Source organism: Eurypyga helias, unplaced genomic scaffold (genome assembly GCF_000690775.1).
Source record: "Eurypyga helias isolate BGI_N326 unplaced genomic scaffold, ASM69077v1 scaffold7109, whole genome shotgun sequence".
In the NCBI taxonomy this organism is placed as follows: Eukaryota; Metazoa; Chordata; class Aves; order Eurypygiformes; family Eurypygidae; genus Eurypyga; species Eurypyga helias.
In genome coordinates, this window is record NW_010273845.1 from 10,723 (window position 1) to 35,403 (window position 24,681).

General features: G+C 45.8%; 1 protein-coding gene across 1 annotated transcript; it reads right to left on the bottom strand.

Annotated features, from left to right (window-relative positions):
- Nucleotides 1-500: 500 nt before the first annotated feature.
- On the bottom strand, nt 501-24,681 carry SBNO1 (strawberry notch homolog 1 (Drosophila)). The gene is made up of 32 exons (XM_010159613.1): nt 24,550-24,681; nt 23,796-23,900; nt 21,724-22,033; nt 19,604-19,704; nt 18,330-18,426; nt 17,098-17,258; nt 16,237-16,370; nt 16,002-16,092; nt 14,939-15,100; nt 14,290-14,425; nt 14,107-14,212; nt 12,738-12,891; nt 12,579-12,580; nt 11,853-12,033; nt 11,571-11,668; nt 10,786-10,937; nt 10,019-10,216; nt 9,556-9,732; nt 9,305-9,474; nt 8,536-8,667; nt 7,627-7,762; nt 7,129-7,241; nt 6,957-7,028; nt 6,408-6,507; nt 5,817-5,891; nt 5,429-5,575; nt 5,255-5,349; nt 4,951-5,043; nt 4,367-4,504; nt 3,597-3,673; nt 2,764-2,957; nt 501-1,916 (listed from the first exon to the last, which is right to left on the bottom strand). The coding sequence occupies exons 1-32, from the start codon at nt 24,679-24,681 to the stop codon at nt 1,774-1,776; spliced, it is 4,182 nt and encodes a 1,393-aa protein (XP_010157915.1). The 3' UTR covers nt 501-1,773.

The window sequence follows — 24,681 nt, forward strand, 5'->3', positions numbered from 1 at the left end:
GCTGATGGATCCGGGATCTCCATTCCCAGTCACAAGCGCGTGCAGGGGGTTCACGCCGTGACCCTCGCAGCCTGGGAGCTGAGGCAAGCCGGCAGACGTCCTTCCCGACACGCAGGCGTGCTGCGCCAAGATGCCGGCACAGGCAGCTCCCCCTGCGAAGGCAGCGAAGGAACTCGGGCAAGGGAGCTCTCTTCAGGCCGAAGCTGCAGAACTTCTGGCTACCTCACTTAAAAACCTCTTCCCGACGCTCGAAGCCGGCCGGGTGGTTCGGGAAGCACCGCTCGCCCCCCGGCGTGCTGCTGGCAGTCCACCTTGGTTAGAGCGCACATCGGGGTTCACACGGGGCAGCTTCTCGCCTCACTAACGAGTTCACCCGGAATGCCTGGGCTCAAGAGAGAAGCCTGGTTAAAGCAGACGGGAACATGCCAAGTCCTGTCCGACTCCAGCTGTACTGACTTGTTAAGTCTTCTTGGACAGGGACTGCCTAAACAAGACTCCACTTCTTGTTAGTACAATAACTTTTATTTGACATCTACAAGATCATTATCTTGTAGCTTTTTTGGACAGGTTTATACAATCTCAATTTTTCAATAGTGCAACCTGTGCAAGCAAGAAATGACAAACATTGTCCTTCACTTTCTTATAAACATCTACTATTATAGGCAAAACAAAACTTACCCATATTATAGATAAGTGACTATTCACATTTGTACATTACAATTTCTTTTAAACAGCTCCAGATAAACTCTACAATGTCTTACAACATATTAAACAGTATTCAAGTTACTGGGTAACAGAAACAGCACATACAGCGGAACCCTCAAGTGTTTCCCACTCTAATTTACAGCTCAAGTAAGGTTTCATCTTACAAGTGACAAATTAAATTACATTAATGAAGTAAAAAATAGAAGATTGTATGCGAGATGGAAGTGAATTTGCACTTAAGTTTCCGTAACCATCTCGGATTAAGGAAATGCTTCAATTGAAGGAAAACAGGCATCCAGCCATCTTTGCAGTACACATTAGGAATACCATTAATACATTAAAAAGGAACTAATTTTAATTTAAGATGTTTATCACAAAAAGAACATGTTGTAGACTCAAATATATAACCCCCAGGAGAGAACCAGAAAAAATGCAACACCTGGGTATAAACACTATAAAAATGCAATAACCAATGCTGTACAACTAAGATTGTGTTTCTCTCCGAATTCCTGTCGCGCGTTTATCCTGTCCATGCCCGTTTCCAGAGACATGCACTGTCCAACAGAAACTGGGAAGGAACCTGAATGCATGATGTGCAACCTCGAGGTTTCATGCGTGTATGAACTCAGAAATCGAAGGAGGAACCCCAATATATAGTTTCTATATATATACTCAGTACATGCATTCAAGGCTATCTCCCACAGCAATGGCGTCGATGCACTGCGTTAAACCCTGAGCACTGTATGACAAGATAAAAATAAAGCCTGCTTGGGGATTTTCAAGCATTTCCAAACAAATTGTGGTTTGTAGCTTAAAAGGCCAAAAAGTAAAAGCAAACAGGAAGCACTACCGAGAGCATAAGGAAAGACAGATGCACCACCATCAACAACTGCTGGCTTTCAGTTCTACTAACCTGTTTAGAGCTCTTTATTCCCAAAGTATTTGAGAGCACACAACTGAACTGAAAAGGTTATATTTCTTTGGAATCTGTCCCTGATTTTGATGCGAGTGATATGCTTTTACAGCCTTTTCCTCAAACACCAATGTCAACGCCCGTAGTCTGTCCTCTCACGCGTTGTTGAAGTTGGTGATGCTTTGCGGGTGGTGCTGCTGCCATATCTGCTGCTGCTGCACTGCCAGCTGCTGAGACTGGTCTGACGTCGACAGGAGGTTGACGAGGGGCGACACGCAATTTGCGGGAATGATCAAACCTGAAACAGCAACAAGTCAGTGAGCGTGCAAACAACTTGCTCCTTACCCCGTTTACTTTCAGACGGTTGGGGACTGTCTCCAGTGTCGCAGCTGATGGGGCAGAGCTACGCTACCTCTGCTCAGCAGGAGGTTTATCGGAGCTCGCGAGACCCTTCAGGTCACGAAGTAGCAGACGGAAGTTGCCATTTTGCCCCCAACGACAAGTTTTATGCTGATGTTACCCCGCTGCCACACAAACCCACATGTCAGCTGTCCTTGGCTCACGGAAGTCACACCACCACCACAGTTTAAACAGGAACAGCCTGGCTTCACCACCTTAGAACCCATTACCAGGGTAGGTGCTGCCCTGATCCACAGGAAGCCCGCTCCGAGGGCTTCACTGCGAGTTTTAGCATCAAGGAATGACCATCACCTTGAAGCCCCTCTGAACTGGCGATTACACGTGACTATAGGTAGCTCAAACCCCATGACAACAACCATTTCCAGGGCTTACTCTTCTTTGCCAGAAGCAGGGAAAAGAGCAGAGCCCCAGTGGTTTCCAAAAGCACCTTGGCTGGAACGGGCTGAAAAGGGTTTGTTTCTAGTAAAGCAGAACTGAGGTAAGTGCTCCAAGGCCTGGCTGAAAAGAGAACTTCCTCCTCCGTTAGCCCGTCTCAAAGCAGGGTTTGTACTGCAAACACAGGATTTCAACGGCTGCGCTTCTGCCCCTCCCCAACACTCCCACTGAGGAGCCTTCGCTCCTGTCGGCATCGCGATAAAGCCTCCCACAGGACTCCAGACAGCCAGACTAGTAAGTTACAACCACCTTCTACTCCGAGACAGAAATACAGGAGGAGACAAACTCACCTACAATCCTCTGCCCATCTTCTGTTCTTAGACGAACTATCTGCATTTTCACGTTTGTACCGCTCACAGAGGCTAGAACGCCCTCTACTTTTGTCCAGACGCTCAGCACTGACCCACACAAGACATAGTAAGTTCGACAGCGGAGTCCCACCTCACAAACTAATCCCAAGCCGGCCTTCTTACAATTGCCTCTCCTGCAGCAGAGGGAGAAAAAGCTTTCAGAAGAATTCCGCCAACAAAAAAATATCCAATTCAATCCAGGAGAAGACAACGTTATTCACACGCATGCAGAGTCCAGCAAGGGCTGCAGGCACACTGCAAGGGCTGGGGGAGTACTTGACCCACAGCACATCTCCAACGCCAAAGCCTGGAGAAGTGCTGGCCTGTTTAGACAGAGCACAGACAGAGCCTTAAGCCAGAGCCACCAGTCATGTCCATCACCAAGAACTTGAACCTGTTACACAGGAAACTGGGATCTGATCCGCGAATTTCGGAAGCTCCAATATTAATCTGGAGCTTCTGCCAGTTACGCTGTTCCTCAGGAACAGCAACATCTGAACTACCCTCCCACAGTAATACATCAAGATGCTTAAAGCACAAGCTACTGCGGGGTCACTAGACTTCTGCTGGGTGCATCACCCTTCATCCGGTACGTCCGGACGTTAAGGGCCAGAGCAAAGCTCCATGTTTCCACTCAAAGGTTGGGTCATGCAACTGGTCAACGGGGTCATTTTTCTGAAGCAGAAACTCAGGATCTCACACGGGGAACAGGAGTGATAAACCGGTGGCGGTGAACTGTAGGCTCAGGCATCCACATGCACGCAAACACTAACCAGTAAGCGTGGGTGCAGGTGTCCGCAGAAGAATTGTACTGCTCTAACCAGTGTGGCAGAGCATCCTCAGAAGGTACCTGGGAACAACGAGGTAAAGCACATCAAGACTCCCACAGAACAAGAACAGTTTGGTCACTGCTACGACAGCAGAGAGCGCACTGACACTCTGACGGTGAGGAGAGGGACGTCAGCCTCTCCTTCCGGCTATTCCATCGAAATGCCCTCTCGATGGGTGAGCAAGTGCTTCAACACAGCAGAATCTCAGTAACGAGAACAGCAGCATCTCAGAGCTTTTCCAACAAATCAACCTGGTCTCAAGAGTTTCCCCAAGTTTTTACAAACTCAGTACCACGAAACTGTTCAAGAGCAGCACTAGGTGTCTCACCAGCCTCTAACGAAACGACGTGTTACACCATTGGAGATGTCAGCAAGCAGCTGCAGCTTCAGCGGCCTGGCTGAGAGCGCTCCCTACACTGCTCATCCCAGAGCACGTCTGTGCACCTTGCACAGAAGCAGGACTGTTCCTTGCTCAACGCTAGAAACCCCTCGTTTCGTATTAGCACACCTCAGATGATTTTGCTGTTATTTGTGTATAGCTCCAGCAAGTAAAAACTAGGCTTGTTTCCCAGGGTGGAGCTTGTACTGGGGGGTCCTGTAAAGCTGGGGCTACATGGTTTCTGCAAGCCTACATCCAGAGCGCTCCCGTTAGAAATAGTTCTTTTATTTCTTTTAAAACTTTTCTAAGTTTAAAACTAGTTTTAAATAGTTACCTTCTTATATTTCTTCTTCAGGTCGGCACACGTTTCTAGTTTGAGTTGTTTCCCAGTATTTGGTCTGTATACTAAAAAAAGCTTCTTTTTAGGATTCACTTCTTTTACTAGAATAGCGGTTTTCTTGTTATTTCTTATCTGGAAAAAAGACAGACAAACCCAAAACTCAAAGTTTAAGCATGCTGACAGCATCTCCCATCCATGATTCTGTACTGCGCTCTTCTGGAGTAACGGCACGTGTGGGGGCAACAGGACAGTCCGTATTAACGGGGACACCCCCGCTCATCTACATGGACCTCCTAACTCTTCCCTACGGCAAAGCACCTGGTTTCTTGATGCAGGTTTGACTGACAGCTGTTCATTTGGGCTCACATTCCTATCGGAAAACATCCTGAGCAGCTAAGGAGGACTGCAGGGTCAGAAACCAACTGAAGGTCAGTTTTAATGTCAGACTGAGAGCTCTGGGAGCTGAGCAGTAATTAATCTGAACAGTAAATTCATCAGGGGAGACTGCATGTTTAGACAGAATCGACGTATTTAGATTCTACTTTGCTGAAGATACTCCCAGAGACAAAGAATCTTACCTGTAGTGATAAATAAAATCCATCATCTGGGCCCGTCTGTTCTGCCCAGATCTTAGTCGCCTCGTCCCAAGACATCCCCCTCTCCACGCTGATCTGGAAGAGAGCCACGAGGGGTGTTGGAATGGGAACAGGCTTTAGTGCAGCCACAGACACGGGAACGAACAACCCACAGAACCAAACACCGCCCAGCGAGAGGCCTGGAACCTCCCCTCACGCAGCACACGCCGCTGAGTGCCCTCTGTTAAAAACCTGCTGCAAGTCGAGTCGTCTTGGTCCACACAAAGACGACGCAGAATTAACTTACTGTGTACAGTTCTACATGTCCAGAGGTAGAGTATCCGGGAGTTAAGAACTTCTTAACATCTGCCTTCCTTACTTTCTCGTCCCCAGAGCCCAAATCTTAAAGGGAAAGGATGGAGTTATTCTGCTGGTCTGTCCTTACGTAAGAACAAGGGTACTGAAAAGCTGCTCTCCTCACCCAAGATGCCCATATCGTATCTCCCGTTCTTTTTCGCATTTTGAATAACTGCATTTAGCGTGTCGGAGAAGTACTGGAATAAAGCATTCTGCTGATGTACCTCCATCCCAAGAATTCTATTCAGGAACTTCCCTATGTTGTTATAATCTTAAAAAAAAAAAAAAAAGAAACACACTTATTAGGTCAACAAAGATTAAGTTTGGTGACAACAAGCTCTCAGTCTCAAAAAGCCTACTTGATCCATTCTTTCAGGAATGAGGAAACCATTCGGAAGTTATCCACAAGCATCACTTTTTAGATACAACTTCAGTTCTGTTGCTGGGAATCCACTATCACGATACAGGATATCCCTAGTGACACCCTTAAGATACACGAAACGCACAAGTACCTTTATCCAGCGTTAGGATTCCAGATCTGTCTTCTACGTTTATCAAGCCTACACCGATCAATCCCTGACGAACGTCTAGGAAAGAGACGGAAGTTACATCACAGCTGCTGTGCCATCTGAAAACCAGGGCGTGGAGGACAGACTGCTGAACAAGCAGTGTTTGAGGATCCAACTCCAACACTCCTGACACCCCTCCAAGACGTTGCTTGCAATTTCTACCCAATACATCAGTGAGGCAGAACTTCGCCTTCCACCCTTCCAGGAAGGGCAGGCAGGGAAAGCTACCAACGGCACTGTGCACAAGACCAGAGGAGAGCAAGACACCCCGACACAACGGGAAAACAGAGCTGAAGAGCTGTACGCAACGCTCTGGCCAGACAAACATGCCTCACGGTGAACGAGGTCACTCCTTGCTTCCTATGTGAACTTTGACAGTCAAGCAACGTGCACAGGACTAACACCCGGCGAGAGCTCAGCTGGGCCAGCCGACTGGCTTAATGAAAGCGTTCCCTAGCCCTAAAATCCTTTGCACTGCCTGCACACCGGAGAGGGATCAAAACTTGGCGATGGCATGTGGCAACTCACACTCACCTTTGAAGAAGTCCCCAGGAAAATCAGGAGGCGGCGAGACCATCGGGGAGTCCAAGTTCACAATGGATTTCATAACGATCTCCAGCGCATTTCTGCCGTACTGCATGAGAGAGAGAACTCTGCTCTAACACCATGGCAAGCACTTCTGCCTCAGCCCCAGGCACACGTGGCTTCACAACCATTTATAACCAGTGAAGGGAACTGGTTAGCAGCTTCTCAGTCATGAACTGCACTACACAAACAGCCCAGTCTTAATTCCTAATTGGAACGGTCAAATTAACCTTTCCATTGTGACTGAAAGGACACCACCCTTTACTTCAGACCTGGACTGTTAACAAATGCAGACAAGTGGTTTACACAGACACTGATGACCCACGTGGCTCTCCAAACAGGATTAAGTACGTTTACTGGCGAGGTCAGAAATCTGCCTCTTGTCAGAAAGCGACAGAGCTACAACACTCTGCGGGAGGCAGAAGGAACCTCCCTCAACAGCGCCTTTGCAGACTAAGCAGCACAGCACCAGCTTCCAAACAGAAATGGAACCGTCACCTTGTTGTCAAAATTGAATCTGCTGAGGTCTCGAGTTTCCGTAGCCCGCCTGTCACCATGGGTGAGGGCTCCCTGTTGAGACACACCTTTGTAATTAAATCAGTTTTTAAAGGAAAGAAACTTAAGTTGTATTTTCTCAAGTGAAGGAAGGGACTTCTTGAGACAGTCTTACCAAGCTCTCCAGTCTTTTGGCAACTATGGATGCAAATCGCTGCTCGCCCGCCAGTTCAGAGATTAGGAACACATACTCTGGAGCAGTCACCTGGTTGGATCTATGAGTTCTTCCTGGATAATTAAGTAGAAGTAAATATGTTACATGAACTTCACTGAATTGTGAAGAGTAAAGAAAACAAACTAGAACTTAATCCTGCAGAAAATGAGTTTGTGCTGTCACACAGCCAGCGGAAAGCAGCACAAGTGCTCTGGAGTTGTGGCAACTTTCAGTCACTCAATCCATGCAAAATCCCTAAACTGCAGCGTCAGTTTGTTTGCTCGGTTTCTGTCAAAACTGTCAAGACCATCAGCTATAACTAAACTGATTCTGTCATGAGTAAAGGAGATTTGAAGGGTCCTTAGAGGTTGCTCACTCCATCTTATTTTCCAGGAGTTCGCAAACTCCACAATACGAACGGCATTTACTGCTCGGGGAAGGAGGCAAAGCGTTACTTACCGAACTGCTGTATTGCTCTATCCGCGCTCCACGGCAGCTCCAGAGTCATGTGAACCCTCCGTCTCTGATTCTTAGCTCTGCGGTCTGCTTGCAGCGATATACCAGAGCTGGCAGCCTCCGAGATGATGGCAATGTTCTTCCATTAAGAAAGGAGTTGTTAGTTAGCAATAAAGCCAAGATCAAGCTTCAGCGTATAAAAGAATTGAGTTTTACAGTTACTAAGGTGGGTCTGGAATGGTTTTGCTGCTAGTTGATGACAAGGAGGGAGAGGGGAGAGAAAGCGTGGCTCCAGCAGAGTTTATAAAACTGGGCAGCATTTCTGAGTGGGAGGAGTGGTTTTCCCTTGACTTTTCAGCAGCACCTTTCCCGTGCACACGAAAAAAGGCAGCGCGCTGCAGTCGAAGGGTGGGTTTCTCTCATGCTGGCCTACACCTCGTGGAATGAGTGGAGGGACACAGGGAGACTTGTGTGACGGTGAGCAGCAGAGAAGAGAAAGTAGCTGCTGGTACTGCAGAAGGAAGAGGTTTCGGTCATTTTGGTAGCCGCATGCTTTTGCCTTGAAAGAACCCAAGTGTTCGGAGCGTGCGCCAGTCGCTTCCAGGAACATGAGTATTCCCCCTCAAGCTACCAGACCACAAGTTCCACCAACAGCTACGCTGACTTCATTTGCCCTCTTGTGGCAGCACGTCCCAATGAACCACAGGAAAGGTTCCCCCCGTTTTATCAGCCTCAATTCTACCATTATTCCAGTCAGTATTTCCTTTCAGAGTGCATGGAAAACGCTTTCCAATAGCACTTACAGTACCTACAGTGTCACCGATAATGGCAGAGCCACCACCTGAGTAACTTAAACCAGCGTTACTATGGCACCTGGCACGTTTTTCCAAGCTGCGTCTCGTGAGGGATTACCTTATCTCCATCCATGAACCGCTGCTTTTCCGTGATGTTCAGAATTTCAACGGGCACATCAAGCTCGGACCTGGACTCGTAAGATATGCTGCCGTCATCGTTGCTTACGACCCTCCCTTTGCGGCCTGTCATCTTTAAAAAGGAAAGGGAACACCAGCTCGTCATGGTGCTCCCGGAGCTACCACGTGACCAGAGCCCGGAAGCACTGATGCCGTTTGTTACGCCAGCCTCGACACGGGTTCCGGGATTCACTCCAAGGGCCAGGCTACGGCAGAGAGCCTGGGTTACTTTTTGGTCAATGCCGTTATCTGCTACATGGAACACTTACTTGGAGACAACTCAAGGAATCAAAAGCGTAACAAAGCATATCCACGTAGTAGTGACTTGGTATTACACTCCTGTCCCGAGTGGATTTACCAACAGAATGCCACCAATAAGAAAGTAAATGGGACAGCTGAGACTGTCACTGATTTTAACAGGGTCCTTGGACTCAGAAGGATATTTCTACTTGGTAGAGACAGGCAGCTTACTAGAGACAGGTTTCTAGAGTTATTGAGAAGAGGTAAAAGTTCATCAGGCTTTTCACTAAAGCAGTTTAATTGCACAGGTTCTCGATCTTTCTCTCACATACACCAGCTTCAAACCGACTACAGCTGCTTAGAGAAACATTCCACTACGGTGCAAGAGCAACTGGTACGATTTACCCAACAAGAAACTGTTGGTCCTGGAAATACACATCCGTTTTTCCTCAACGTGAACATCAGCCTACCTCCGCAACGTTTTCCGGACCACCCAGTTCATCTATAAGCTCATCCAGTGTGTTAGGTGGGAGATCTTCAGCCAGCTTCTCCAGTTTATCAAGCAGCTCTTTCTTCATTTGTTGGGCCCTTTCAACAGCATCCTGACTGGTTACAAAGCTACTGTTGGTGTTACTGTTTGCTGAAATTGAAAGAGAAACGCTAAGATTTCGAATTTCGCTGCTTAGCTGCTGAGAGAGTGAATAAACACCAAGGAACTTACTCTTACCTGACGTGTTGGTACTGGAAGTGGTGGTACCAACAGTGGAAGTGAAACAGCTAGGTCGTTTTGATCCGAGACCAGAAGCTAGTAAGGCACTTTGAATTGAGTCGGGGTCTATGCTTTTCTTCTTTTTCTTCTCTTTAGTTTTTTTATGCTCTTTTCTAATTAACCAGGGATCTGAAGTTAAAGTTATTTTCAGAAATTTTTAGGCATTCAGTAAAAAGCCATCCTTTTCTTTGAACTACATTCTCACTACAAAAGGTGACATACAGAAGTCTGAACTCCAGTGTGTAAAGCCTACTTAAAGCAGATGCAAATCAGAATTCTACTACTAATTTGTCCCATTGGAATTAAGCTCCATGTTTATCAAACATTCTAACTTCTGGCTCACTGAACTGGTTAGGAAGGCTTTTACGCTTACTGTCTGCAAGTACAGCTTGATGAAACACTTAAACTCTCTTACCATCTTCATCATCTTCACTGGATTCATCTCTGAATGGGTTGAAGTCGTCATCATCTCCAGAACTCAAAAATTTGGAGCTCTCATTGTCACTTTCTTCATTGTCTGAAGCATCAGACTCACTTTCACTCTCATCAGAGCTGCTACCTGCAAGGCCACCTGTTTTGCGGGCTTTTTTGGCTTCTCTGCTTATTTCTTCCCCTAATTCCATCACCACGATCACCCCAGAAGGAAAAAAATACACGTTAGTTCAGACCTTGCAGTCTACTTCGGAGGTGTGTTTTACCACCACCACATACAAACTAGAAAAATATTCACCTTCTAGACAGAGAACCGTCGAATAATCTAGGTGAGTTTTAGGACAGACCTCTCTCCCGAGGTTTTTTTATGACCACCTACTTCTGCGCGAGAACACAACCAGCTTTGGAAAGGGGGAGTGCTACGAGGCTTCTCTTTACCAAGCCTCAAGCAAAAGAAAGCAGTTATTTGTGTGAGTGCATCAGGAAGTGGTCTGACATGTGGCAAGGTGTTCTGCGATAGGGCCCCGTACTAGATCAACCCAAATTTGAGCAAAGTAGTAACCAGAATTTACAGGTCGTATTGCCGTAACCTGTTCATGGGAAGTTCCAGCAGAAGTCTCCGGAGGCTTGCATTACACCCTTCCATGAATGTCTGCACTGATGGTGACACTCCCGTGCCTTGCCCCGAGCTCACTCCCAGGCAGCTCCAAAACTGCCATTTGCACTACGGCACCGGCGCAAGAACTTTACCTTTCCGTTTCTTTATCTTGTTCTCCTTGCAAGGGCTGTCTCTGGGCGAGTTGTTATTACTTGGAGCAGTCAAGTCAATGCCCAACAAGCTGAACAGCTTCTTCCTGTCAGGAGCTGGAAAGTGCTTTTCAATAAGGGACTGGAATACTCCTCTGTTTAAGAAAAAAAAAAAAGGGTTCTTCAGTCAAATTTGCATTTAAAGTAGGAATGTGTAACATTTAAGAGCTTGCTCGACTTCTCAGCAGAATTATTGCTTGCGAACGCGTTACACAAGCACTCTGTGCATCTGTCACCCATATTACTGCCTTGGTCACCTTCTTACAAGTAGGAGACGTTTACAGCACTGTCACTTGTAACTCGTTAAATGCTGCTGGTGCCAAAGGGTATTGCTACTGCCATTTTCTTAGCGCTCAGTTTAAACGACAGCTTAGCTTAAGGTGGTCTCAGGACTGGATCTGGCTGATCTGACACAACTGTGACTTCCCCCTTTGAACCTGTTTGGTATAAATGCAGTGTACACTTGCCAGTCTTCCCCTCCTCCTGGTTTGGGTAAAGCGGTACCAGCAGCTCACACCCGAACGCGCCCTTTCGGAGCGCCAGCAGCACAAGGCACCAGCCAACGGCTCACGCGAGCAATGCTGTCCGTTTAAGAACCCCGGTACGACGGACACCCAGCTCCCCGGGCACTGATGTGCGCGTTACACGTGGAAGGACAAGTTACTACACACAAAGCTGCATTACAGTTCGTTTTGTAAAGGGCGGTTCTAACAAACTTCAGGTCTTACTTTGCTGTAGAAACAAAGTCGTTCAGTTCACCACCACCTTCCTCCAAAGCTTCTAACGTCCTCGCTTCTCCTGTGGACTGCAGGCCAATAACAACACACTGCAGGACAAGGGGTACAAGGCACTGTCACCGAGACTGACTTGTAACCTGACTTCTGCCTGCGTTTCTGCTCACTAAACAGCTTCAGAGTACAAAAGCATGCTACTACCATCCAAAAATGTTACTACAAAATCTATTAGCTTCACACTTCAAGATATTTAAAAACAGATCTTGATCAACTTACCTTCCCGTTCTTGATTTCTTCCCGAGCTAGCTGCACCACCCTCTTCACTTTAGATGCTATGCAAAGGTACTTGAAAAACCTCTGATGAGCTGACCAAAACTGACCCCACATGGATTTTTTCATCCGTTGTTCTGCATCAATAAGATCGGCTGCTTGCTGGAACCGCTCTGGAGGAGAGAGCGTTCATCGCGTTATTTGTGACATTCAAGGCTACGCAGGCACATTGGTTAATACCCAAATAAAGACCAAAGTTTGAAGTTACGGGACTGCACATCAAGGAAACTCATCATAACTCAAAGCTCACAAAAATATAAAATACCTAAGGTGTAGTGAACTGAGAAGACAGTTACTCTCAGTGAAAAGCAGATAAATTTACATTACTACCCATGCAGACACACTGTTTTCTAGTTATCTGGTTTCTCCATGAACACAATCAGGTTAAGAAAGCGAAGAGTGCTGTCCAAAATTAAGCATAAAGCAAGATCCCAAGAAGAGAAAAACCCACTGCCTTTGTTTCTACAAACACTGATACACCCATCGTTTCCAATTAGGTGAATTACTCTGGACACAAGTTTGACTGTTGTTTAAAAGCATCACTACAGTGGTGTTTTAAAGTTGGTACCATACACCTCTCAAAAATAAAATTTAGTTACTGCAGCTACACAACAGGAGTATAGGGTCACGTTAAGCACCTCTTAGGCAGGTAAGGACCCTGCTCATTTTAATCACTGTCCAAGGAGTAATTACTCTTATCTAATACAGCAGCGATGTACCAGCAGAACGTGCCCTGTGGAAAGAGATGCGGGCTATTGCGGCAGCATTCAGGTTTAAACTTCAGTCTCTGAGAACTCAATACAGAAAGCAAATGTACAAAGGTGTCCTTACCAGTTTCACAGATTTGTTGTACATTTTCACATACTCCTGTGAAAGCAGAACTTCATCAATTTTGAAAGTTACACCTGAAAAACTCAACTGTCTTGCTATGTACATTCCTCTCAGCTTCATATCCATAGCAACTATTTCCATGGCACCAACACCTCTAAAATAAGAGAGCAGGTTAAAGTCAGTATTAGAATTTTCAAGAGCAAGGATTTGTTACAAAGAACCCTCCAGCGCTTCAGAAGAAATCAGCACACACCAATGTGAGGGAATGTTTTCAAAACCATTAGCACAGTTTTGCTAAACACATCCCACCAGGGGGTCTTGAAATTCAGCCTTCACATAAAACTCTGTCCCTGCCTCTTAAGTATGAAGTGTGTCCCCAGAGGTGTGAACACTCCCGACAGTTACTTTGCCCCCGAATGACCTAGCGTGCATTAGGAGACTGCACCTGGATAACGAAGCTGGTCCAAATCAGTAACAAAATCTGGCATGGTAACTTTATACAGGCCACTGAAGATTTTAAATATGAATATAAACTGTATCAAGCTATTCAGATCTACGCCGCTACGAAAACAACAACTAGCGGGTAGTAAGCTCTCTTCAACAGCAGCACACCTTGAGCAACACCTTGGAGTACACCGTCAGCTGCAAAGCTCACCTGCTCACAAGCTCGGGCCTGTAATTTCACCATTGCTCATCTGACACGTACTCAGTAACGAAGCAGAGGCTACGCTCGCGCTGTGCGGAGAAGTCACGCATCACGGAGATGGCATGCCAGATAGACACTAAGCCCTGCCGTAGCATTCTGGAGTGTTCCAAGTTCTTTTTAAGTCAGAAGAATGTAATACATTAAGGGGCTCACCTGCCAAAGAATGTGGTAGTTGCACTGTCTACTGACCTCACACATTTAGGTTTTTAACAAGTTCTGAAATACAAAGCACCTTGCAACTGCATACACGATTCTCCTGAATGGGGGTTTTATGCCAGGAAGCATCAGAACAAGGCTTCTTCCTGTTGAACTGCCTAAGCTGAACGCAAAAACATTTGAGAGCTGCTGCCTGTAGTGAGACACCAGCCACCCTGAGCCTACCGAGTGCACAGTGCGTTTTCATGACGAGCAGCAAAGTATTTTCATTTAACACCCACATTGTAAGAGGGCTATTGCTTCTAAAGAGTCCAAATTTTTCTGTGAGGGAAACATCCGATTTGTCACCACCTAAGGTAAATGACATGTCTGCTAGATTTAGAAGCCAGAGTCAGAAAGTTCTTGGTGTGACAGGACAGGCTTGCGGAGTGAGTGAAGACAAAGGAACCGGAAAGCACAGCCAACCCCCACCACACGCGTGCTCGCTGTAGCTCTTCCCAACATTACCTTCTTTCAACAGCCTGAATAAAATCACTGAATTCCCTAAATGGGGTTCCTTCCCCCCATATTCCCAGGCGGTTCATATAGGCCATGTTTCTTGGTTCAGATGCACCTAGGAGAAGAACACACTCTGTACCGGTGCCCGTGAAAACACAGGGAGACATGCAGTGCAAACCAAGCAGTACACACCTGTGGCGCTGGCATAAACCACCCTGGCTTTTGGAAGTTTGTTCTGAAGTTCCAATACAGCCAGACCCGTCTTTGTTGGTTTTGAGGAACCAACAGGACACAGATTCTTTGCTTTATGACACTCATCAAATACGATCTAAAGCACAATTAAGGAAAAAACTGTCCCGCTTGTTTTTAGAATAGAGCGCTAAAACACAAGAAAATCTGCTAGTTACAACAGGCAGCAGTAAGTTGTAAACTCAAATACACTAGTCCTGTTTTTCAGTAAAAGCCATGGAAGAAGTATTTTGCTAGTAAAAGCACAATTACCAACACTCGAGCTCTTTCAAATGTTGTTGATACTCAACAAAACTTAACAATTCACTGGCGGAAAGTTTGATGTAAACTTAAGGTTCTTAGCATCTTCCAGTTTTATGTGTTCATCACAGAAAAAGCAGAAGCTTCACTCTGGTACCAGAGGTGTGTGACAACAATATGATGGGAAGAGATTTAGAAAAGTCTGTAAAACCAAGCAAGTGTTAGAGCACACACACGATGGCTTACGGTCACGAACAAAGAGCAGTACCTAAAGCCACCAGCAAATTGAGACACAAGATCACCTTTAAAGATGTCAAGAGCCATTTGGTTACAAACTCCAGATAAAGGATACAACGCCATCAAAGTCTTCACCACACCAGTGAAGAAGCTGCTTTAATCTGGTTTTGTATTTCCCCCCCGACTGACTTTCACCAATGAGAGAAGAATAGGTAGCGAAGATTACGCCTTTCTTCACGCTTCCATTATGTTTGGAAGAAATTTTCCCATACTTGAACTGCAATAAGAAGAGGAGAAATTACAGAAACTATTCAGAGATCGCCCCTCAAACCCACCTACCACGCGATTACAACCCGAAGGCGTGCAGGCTGTGAACCACCCGTACCCCTCCGCCATGAGCAGGACACGGCTGGCGCGTGGTGATGTGGTCAAAGGGTTATACAGGGCCTTATGTAAATCTGTGCTTAAGGAAGACTGGACCCAAGCCCCACCAGACTAACAGCCCCCTTCTCTGACTACATGGTGTCCTTAATGGGAATACAATGAAGATTTTAGTTTAAATTCATCCCTTAGAGTTAACAGGCCAAGCGTACCGATGGCTACTCCCACAAATGACAATTTCTAAAGCTTTACTGCATTTTAGAAATTAAGACTTACAAAGCAAAACCACTAACTTCAATCAAAGTTCAGTGAATTCAGCCAGTAATCACACTTCACAGTTTATGTAAGTGGCTAATCCTGAGCAGAGGCACAGTCTCCAAAAATAACTGATTCAATAAATCACTGTGGAAGTCTGTTATTCAAGAACTACATAGGAAAAGCATTACGTGGACGATGTGCGCCGGGAGTTTGGAAGGAAAAACTCAAGTGCTACAAAGTCTAAAAGAACGAAAGACTAATTCAACTACAGAACATACTAATAGTGTCAGTAGTGGCTTGAAGAGTAATGGTTTTAAAGAAGACACCATCACATGCTAAGACTTTATCCTACAAGGGGCCTATTTACATGATTAACTTCAAGCACTGTGTGGTTCTTCTGAAGATTAAGGCCTGTCAAACAAGACCTAGACAGCAAGTTTATTGAAATTAGTACATACTTACTCTTAAAACAGTCAACAGACAACTTGTCACACAGGCATACCTAAGCCTCAACTGTACATAGTAAAAAGTTTCCACACCTTGTTTAATGAATGAACCAAAATGTTTTTTGCTCCAATATCTCTCAAATCTCTTTCAGCATCGTATTTCAGATCATTGGACACGCTAAACCTGAAAACAGGAAACAAAGCATATATTCCCTAAGTTACAGGAGAAGGTCAAAAAGCAGTTGCTAGAACATTTGTCTTAAGACAGACTACACCAACTTCAAGTACCAGAGTCACTCCCTGCCCTGACAAACCCTCACACACTTACCAGACAGCTCTCTTCCTGCCCAGCAAGTAGTTTTCATAGATTATCCCAGCTATGGTCCTTCCTTTTCCTACACCAGCACCATCACCTATCAAGAATCCAGCTCTGTCTCCATTGGGCAGGAATGTTTCATGTTGCTGCAGGAGAAAGAACAGAACACTTGTATCCGTTCTCCAGAACACAGCACTGGATTGTCAGCAATGAGCAAACATCCTACGGGATGAAAGCAGTGGTCTGCCCAGCCAAGCGGCCTCCTGACAGCAGGAAGAGGGGATTTTATTTAAGGAGGGCATGAGCCTAACTGTTTTGTGTGACTCATTCTCCCCCTTCTTCCCTCAGCACTAGAATTGGGGTTAAACCACAACATCTTGTTAGTCTCTTTCAAGAGGCAACTTCTTCCCTCTCCTGTGAGCATTCCAGTCCTCTCGAGTACCTTCCTCCCCGACAAGCAGGGCGCAGCACACGCATCATCTGATGTGGGCCCACAGGCGCTGAACACGGCAGCAAAATCCCACCCAGTCTCCTTCTCTACACCAACGATGCCAAACCGCGCTGGCTTTCGCTGCCTGCAGCTTCTGCAGCCACTACGTTATTTCAAAGCAATAAACTGCCTTAAAACACCAGAAGGACATCTTAGTCCTTGTTTTTGAGGCCAGCATCGTGGAAGTGGTTTAGACACAGCTTTCCTAGGTGTACTACCTCACGTTTGTCTGAGCTGAAGCTCGTCTGCCACCTTTTAACACAACTCAAACCTTTGGGCTCCCATCTCATCTCCTGGTGACACTGACATAGAAGCACTCATCAGAACACGTTTTCCTCCTCAACTCTCCATTAGCTTGCCAGCTGAGCTAACGTCCGGCATACCTGGGCTGCGTAAGTGATCGCTTCAAGCTGCAAAGCCGACAGCCAGCCGCTGTCAATCGTTTCTTCCGATATTGATGTCTGGTACCACACATCAGGAGGGGTCACGCTGGATAACGAGCTGGTTTCCACAACTGGGTCAGGATGACGTAGACCAATTTTCACTGGTTGAAAAGGGAGAAGATGAAAGCAGAGTTCTGTTGCTGCAGCAGGGCTGGTTGTATTTACCAAAACACATGACGATTGTCCATTGCAAAGGCCGGATCTACACCAGCTACATTCTGTTGCAACAGTATGTCGTGTTAAACTGCACACGAAGGAATACATTAACCTGAATTTGTGTAACTGCAATCTTGTTTCCCTTCTCGACACCTACTCCCAACCCTTATGAAATTAGATAAGATTCAGTTAATAGAGAAGTAATGTTTGTGTACTAGACACGTTTGAGAAAAACTGGTCTGAACCTTGCCTTCCCAGAAGGCCAGAGGCAGCCTCCAGATGCCAGAATCACAAAAGCAACATTCTTCTCACTATTTATGTAGTGCTGTTTTTAAGCAGTACGAGGGGAGAAAAGATTTAGAACAGACATGGTTTAATTGCTGACAGATCTCATCAGCAACAATAAAAATTAACCATTTAGCTACAAACTCCATGCAAAATTTTTTGCCTTGCTTTTACAGCAGGTCAGCGACATACCCAGGAAAGAAGGTAACGGCTTCTTGTCACCCATGACAGTAAAGAGGGAGAGAAAGAGGGGATGGCAATTAACAGCAGTAAAAGACTCACTGGTTTTCCTTTTTTAAGTAACTCCAGGAAGTCAGTCAGGAACAATGCAGTAAGAACGTGCTCATAGTAATTTCACACCAAAACAGGTTTTGGAGCGTAGCAGTGACCACTCAATCCCCTTACAACATTTCCTCTGCTGAGGGACAGAGTGTCTTAACACAGGTGAAAGAAGACGGATCTTGGTTCATCCATCACCTCTGGAGCAAGTACTGCTCAAAAATACGCTAAAGAATGCCTTTTCTATTAAAAAGGATCTGCATAGTTTCCAGAACTAAGCACTACAGAAAGGAATGACTTCCTAGGAAAGCCCACCACAAGTTCAGGTCCTTTTCACTCGATTCCAACAGTAACCTATCTGGTTTTTGGAGCCAGTAGCTACAGAAGAGTAAATAAGACATAAGCTCTGAAAACACTTCGGGCTTTTGACGTAGAAAACCACAAGGTCTTACATTTTATTGGCATATACTCAGCGTAGGTTTCCGCATGGCCCATTTCTTCTTCATCTTCTTCCTCCGGTTCCTCCTCCTCTTTTACCGCTGGCACTTTCTAGAAGAGAGAAATACCTGCATCAGCCAAACGGCACATTATGCATAACGTCCTGGAGATTAACAGGACAAATGAAATGAGCACCAATGTGCACTATTAACACTTGTACTAAATGAATCAGTGAGCAGCTGGGAAAGCTACAGACGGACATGATTTGTTACACTCCGAACAACCCTTCCGAGACACAGGGTCAGGGAACTTCCTCTCCTCTGCAAGGAGATTCAAGTACTCCCTGCTCACATACGTGGAATGAAAGACATACTTCTTACAGCACATTAAATCCAAACTACAAGTGAAAAGAAATTTGCCTTGAAAACAGAACAGCGAGCTCACAGCCCAGCCGCAACTTCCAAGTGCTGCCACGAAGCCTCCAGCAGCTTCATAGTCATCACGTGATTTCACAACTTCAGGGAACAGTTACAGCTGTAACTGTCACAGTTAATTTGGGGGAACAGTCACAGCTCCATGCAGGTCTGAACCCTGACAGCCGTTTTCTACTGTGACCTTCATCAGCGTAAATACATGAATATTTGTTAAGTACCCACTAGATTAAAAAAATCGAAGATTTCCGCAATTACTAATTGAATGTTTAATATAGAAAAGTCATCTGGAAAGCCTTCTGTATGCCAATCACCAAGGAGCACTGCTCACCACAAACTTCAGCCTACTGCATCTATCAGCGAAGATGCTGGAACTCAAGTGTTCACAGCAGGAGAACCTGTTTTTATTACATTTAGAGAACTGAATGATGCTCCACTGACATCGTAAATCAAACTGCCCAGAAGGTGAGCCACGCTAGAGCGAGACTCTTGGTTCCCTCACTGCTAGTTTTACAAACAGGGACATGTTAAAAGAAAACTTCTTAGAGCACAGAGCAAGAGATACGCTTTCAGCTTTAACTGGAGCAGCCCCTTTGTCTACACAGGGAGGTCATGCAGAGGACAGTCATTTCTTGAAGTTGTCCTTTACTACACAGGCAGTCAGCTCCACACAGCTGTGCGTTTTAGTCATCGAACCCAGCAGGCATCAAGCGGAGAAGCTAACCTTCTGAACAGACAGGCGCTCTCGGTACTCCCACCACACACAGGGCATTTATGAGTAACTGAACCCAGTCACAGGTGGCTGCGGCCAATACGACATCCGCTCCTTCGGCAAATCCACCATTCGTCCTACTTACCATGGTAGGTGAAAAGCTTCTCATTTTCATATCATTTATCCATATTCTTGCTACCTCTTTTGTGGAAGCCTCCTTCTTCACTGCACCATTACTCAGGTCGGCTACAAGAGAAAAGCTGTGTTTTACCAGAATTCCCACCAAACACTGACTCAAATTAACACCCCTCTCTGTTAACGAGTTGGAAGGGAAGTTGAAAACACCCAGTAGCACACTCATGCTTCAAGAGCACAGTATTTTTGTCCAAATTAAAGTCTCTGCGCAAGGAGTTAAACCCTGTTACTTCTTCGACTGAAGAAACTTCCCATTAACACTACCGCACGCAACACGGTCATGTAGTAGTTCCAGTATTTAACAAGAGTAAAAATGTTTTGGGCTTTCACCAAATCTATACCCAGTATTTAACAACACTCCATCCTGTGAGCCCCTGAAGTTTACCAACAAACCGGGAAGGCCAGCGTTGCAACAGAAATGAACTTACCTGGTCTGGTGGCGTTTACCACCTTAGGAGAAGCTACAATTATTTCTGTAAAACAAGAAGTTAACGCTTTGGACTCAATTGTTTATAACAAGAGGATCCTTCAAGAGGACCATTTGTTAACTTTCCTGTCCTCAGTCACGTTTGGAAGCAACTGGCAACAGGGCTCAGAACAGAACACACATACACAAGGATAGGTGCAAAACTGAGAGCAGCTGTCAAACTCCCGTCACGTTGACAATCAGCGCAGTGATCAATTTAGCACAACTGCACCTAAAACACAAGACAACTACACAAAAAGTTTTCCTCAGAGGCTGCATCATTTAATATTTTCCAATCTAGAACTTCTGCTGCCTGAATTGTATGAAACTACCACGTTTCTTTCCAAGAGCTTCTCTGTCCCTGACCTCCTACAAGTGTTTGTCAGTGCTGTTTTGTAAGCACACACAAAGATGCAGAGGCACAAGCAGCCAATGAAGATTAGAAATGCAGCTCAAAGTTGCAGGTCTCCCTTTCACTTAATGCAGCAGCTACACACTCAATTATTTTCTGCAGCTGCACCACTTCAACACCTACTGTCACGTTTCCTATTACTTATGTGCGCCTGAGCTTTCATTTGGCACAAAGGGGTAAATCATCCTATAAAACCTTCTCCCCCTCCTCTCCCTCACTTCTTTACCCCAGCCCCAAATTCAGTCGGTGTCTCAGCTTCAACTTTTGCCAACCACCCCGTAACAGGGAGCAATGAAACAAGGAGGCACATTCTTCTTTGTGTTTCAGCCCCAACAGACAGCTGCATTTATCACACACTCGATCTGCATATGAAAAATAGGTTACTTCCAGCTCCACCTAGGAGATCGGTAAATCTCACTTCAGAGGCAGTGAAGAGTAATCCAGAAAAAGCCTTGCAGAAAAAAAAAGCAGCGAGAGACATTTTCAAACTCAACTAGTCTGATCGTTAACCTCACGCTGAAACCAGAATAACTTGAAAGAAATAATAAGAACACACACTCGTGCAGCTCTTGCCCTGGATTAAGCTGCCCACATGTCAGCAACGACATTACTAAAGGAATCGCAAACGAAGATTTGGGGCAAGGTAAGAACACACCTGTGGCACGACCATCCCATTTAAGAAGTAACACGGAATCAAGTTCATGTCTTAAAGAGCAGATCTGATGCCCCACAGGGAACTGCAGGGACGGATTTTCTTTCTGAGGAGAGGTGTGACAGAAAGACCCCACGGCAGCAGTACTGCACGTACCGCAAACGCGGACAAACTACGCATCTGGCAGTTCCATGGCAGAACAAACTGATGTGGACTCAAGACAGCTAAATCAACTTTAGTAACGGTTGTGAATTAATGTCACCAATTAGCCAGCTGCAATCTCAAATGTCATTTTCCTCATTCCCTCCAGTAAATTGAGAGCTTAATTATTTCTTAAAAGCCTGTTATTTTGTGTTACTTCACCACGAATTCTAACACTTTCAGAGTTAGAATAGAACTTCTCAGGTTTTCTGGACCATTTCATTTCACTGCAATATCCCACTAATCGATGGAAGTACAAGATGTGCAAAGATCTTCACATTACATTATTTCACTGTTTGTCTAAAACACCATTAATTATGAACAACGAGGAAAACTCACTTGCTGCTGTTGCTACTGGCTGGGCAATATTAGGAGGTGGCTTCAATTTCATGAGTTCATTAAGACTATTGTTCTTCAGCAGATCTTTCAGCTGAATCTGGTCCTTCGGAGGTGCAGTGGTCAAGGCATTGCGAACTGCTGGTGCTGCAACCGAGGGTCGAGTAGTTGTGCTGGTCTGAATGATCTTGGCTACAGTGATAGTCTGCCTCGTGGTTGTAACAGGTGTCGTTTTTGTCATCACTATTGTAGTCCCCAAAGTTGGAAGCTGATTGATTTGATTCAGCACAAAGGTGGTGGTGGATGGTGGTTGCTAGCAACAAAAGAACCAGGGAAACATTCAGAAAGCAGTGAAAACACAGCAGACACTGTTTGCCTTTCATCTAGAGCACAGGAGTCACCAGATTTTTAAGAGTCTTGTAGTAAGAAATGTCTTCACATAACATGCTGAAGATGCTATGACAATTAGCTTGTGGGGCAACAATCTGAGCAGGAAGTGTCTGCCTATGAATATATTGCAGTATGTACTTTTGAATCTTATTTTATGGAAAAGGAAAGTAAATAAAGAATAGAACGAAGGATTCATCACCTAGGCACAACACATGACTGCTACAGGTACAGGAACCCTGAGCTGCAGAGAATTTCACATACATATCTAGTCTCACAAATCTAGTTTCTATCTATCTGTATATAGAAGACTCTGCGCAAGTGTCACAGTCAATAGGTTGGATGACTTGAAGTATACATGCAGCCTCTCTCACACACTGCACTGCATCCACCTCCCAGCCACTCTCCTTTTTGCATCTTGGTTTGGGTGCAACCACCAGACAACACTGCTCAGAATTATCTGCAGCCAGAAAAGCTGGTACAGAGTTTGGACACAGGAGACAGGTTTACACAACCTCCCTATGCCCAGAATTTGCACGCAGGGGAAGTAAGAGGCACACAAGACACCTCAAAATGTTTTTCTTCGTACTGCTTTGTGCTCTTTAGTATTCCTTGTCACAGAAATCTTATCGACCCACGGCTATGCTGAGCTGTCACAGTCTCAGTACAAGCAGAGCAGAGATGATGGCCAACTGGCATTTTGCAGTCCCACCTCTTTTGTTACGTTTTACTGATTGCATTGGGTTTACGTGGCAAGGGTTTGGTGGGGGGGGGGACTACAGCGGAGGCTTCTGGGAGAAGATGCCAGAAGCATCCTCCACATCCGATACAGCCAGTGTGACCCAGTCACAAGGCAGCCCTGCCGCTGGCCTGGGCAGAGCTATCTCCGATGGTAGCAGAACCTCTGCAATAACATATTTAAGAAAGGGTGAAAACTGCTGTGCAATCAGCAACCGCATACGTGATAGAAACGACTTTGCAGACACCAAGGTCAGTGAAGGAGGGGAGAAGGTGCCCCAGGCACCTGAGCAAAGTCTCCGCAGCCCAGAGTGAGGCAGGCTGTCCCCCCAGCCATGCAGATCTGTGGGGGAGCACACCTGCCTGCAGCCCGTGGAGCACCCCACACTGGAGTGGGTGGATGCACCCACAGGATGCTGAGACCCCACAGAGAGGGGTCCACACAGGCACAAGTTTTCTGTAGCCATGTGGGGACCCGCGCTGGAGCAGTCAGTTCCTGAAGGACTGCGCCCTGTGGAAGGGACCCAGGCTGGAGCGGTTCGCGAAGAACTGCAGCCCATGGAAAGGGCTCAGGTTGGAAAAGTTTATGAAGGAGCTGCTGCAGCAGGGAAGAGCAGCAGAGATGACACTTGGTGATGCCAGGAGTGAAGTCGAGCCCAGGAAGAAGGGAGAGGTGGAGGGAAGGTGTTTCTCGATTTGTTCTTATTTCTCACTACCTTACTCCACTGTTAATTGGCAATACATTAAATTACTTCCCCAAGTTAAGTCTGTTTTGCCTGTTACAGTAATTGCTGATCTCCCTGCCCTTATGTCAACCTACAACCCTTTTGTCCTATTTTTTCTCTCCCTTCCAGTTGAGGGGGGGCAGCGACAGACTGGCTTAGTGGGCACCTGGTGTCCAGCCAAGATTAACCCACCTCATACACACGTACAAAAGCACCTGTTCTTACCCGAACATTTAATAAGGCTGGAGTTGATACAGTCTCTGGTTCTTGTTTCACAGCAGCTGTGGCCTCAGTCTCCAAGCCTAGTTCTAACGCACTAAGCGGCACTGACTGCAGAGGAAAGAAAGTAAGCATCAGGAAACACGTTAGCAGGGGAAAAACCCTTAAGACTAAATATCCACCCACAAAATGGAAGCTCATGGGGAAGTCCTGCACTCATTAGCAAAGGTCCCACTGAAACAAAGATCATCAAGTGGTTGATTTCACATGCAAAGAAGATAAACATACTACACCTCGTCAGCTCACTGCGGTGAAAATGTGACTAGTGTTGTGATGTTGCTGTTCAACACACTATTGTTCCCAGGCTAGGCCTGAAATGGTTATGTTCTTGCAGCTTGAATGCAGTCACGGAGCTCAAACACCACGATATTACACTTTTTGCACATTTTACAGGAGCGCAGCTAGACTCAGTGACATTAAGAGGTCTCCACAGACATGTGACAGCATGCCCCCATTTGATGTCCACAAGTTAAGTATATTTATGTTTATACTGACCTCCACTGTGCATTTTCAACTGCTTTGTTGGATAAAAGCTTAAAATTAATTAGCAAGTCATTTCTAGTCTCAGCACTATGAAGCAAGAAGCTGATGAAAACTCCACACTCTCTAGCCATTTGCTACAGACACCACACCCCCCTCCGCAATACATCAAGTACAAGCTCTCATGTCCTCCAGCAAACCACCACGTTCTTGTTTTGACCCGCTGAACAGCTGGAGTTGGTGCTGGATTTGCAAGAACCACGTCCGGAGAGTCAATATCAAATAGATCATTTGGACTGATTCCACTCTCACTCAAAGCAGCAAGCAACAGATCTTGTCCTGGCTCCACCAT

What these genes read in the sequence shown, in the direction of transcription:
- SBNO1 (XM_010159613.1), bottom strand. Translation starts at nt 24,681, where the DNA reads ATGGTGGAGCCAGGACAAGATCTGTTGCTTGCTGCTTTGAGTGAGAGT. An exon ending in GGTTCATGGATGGAGATAAG is followed by an intron (nt 7,763 to 8,535) that starts GTAATCCCTCAC and finishes TCTTAATGGAAG; the next exon opens with AACATTGCCATCATCTCGGA. An exon ending in TAGAGCAATACAGCAGTTCG is followed by an intron (nt 7,242 to 7,626) that starts GTAAGTAACGCT and finishes TTAATTATCCAG; the next exon opens with GAAGAACTCATAGATCCAAC.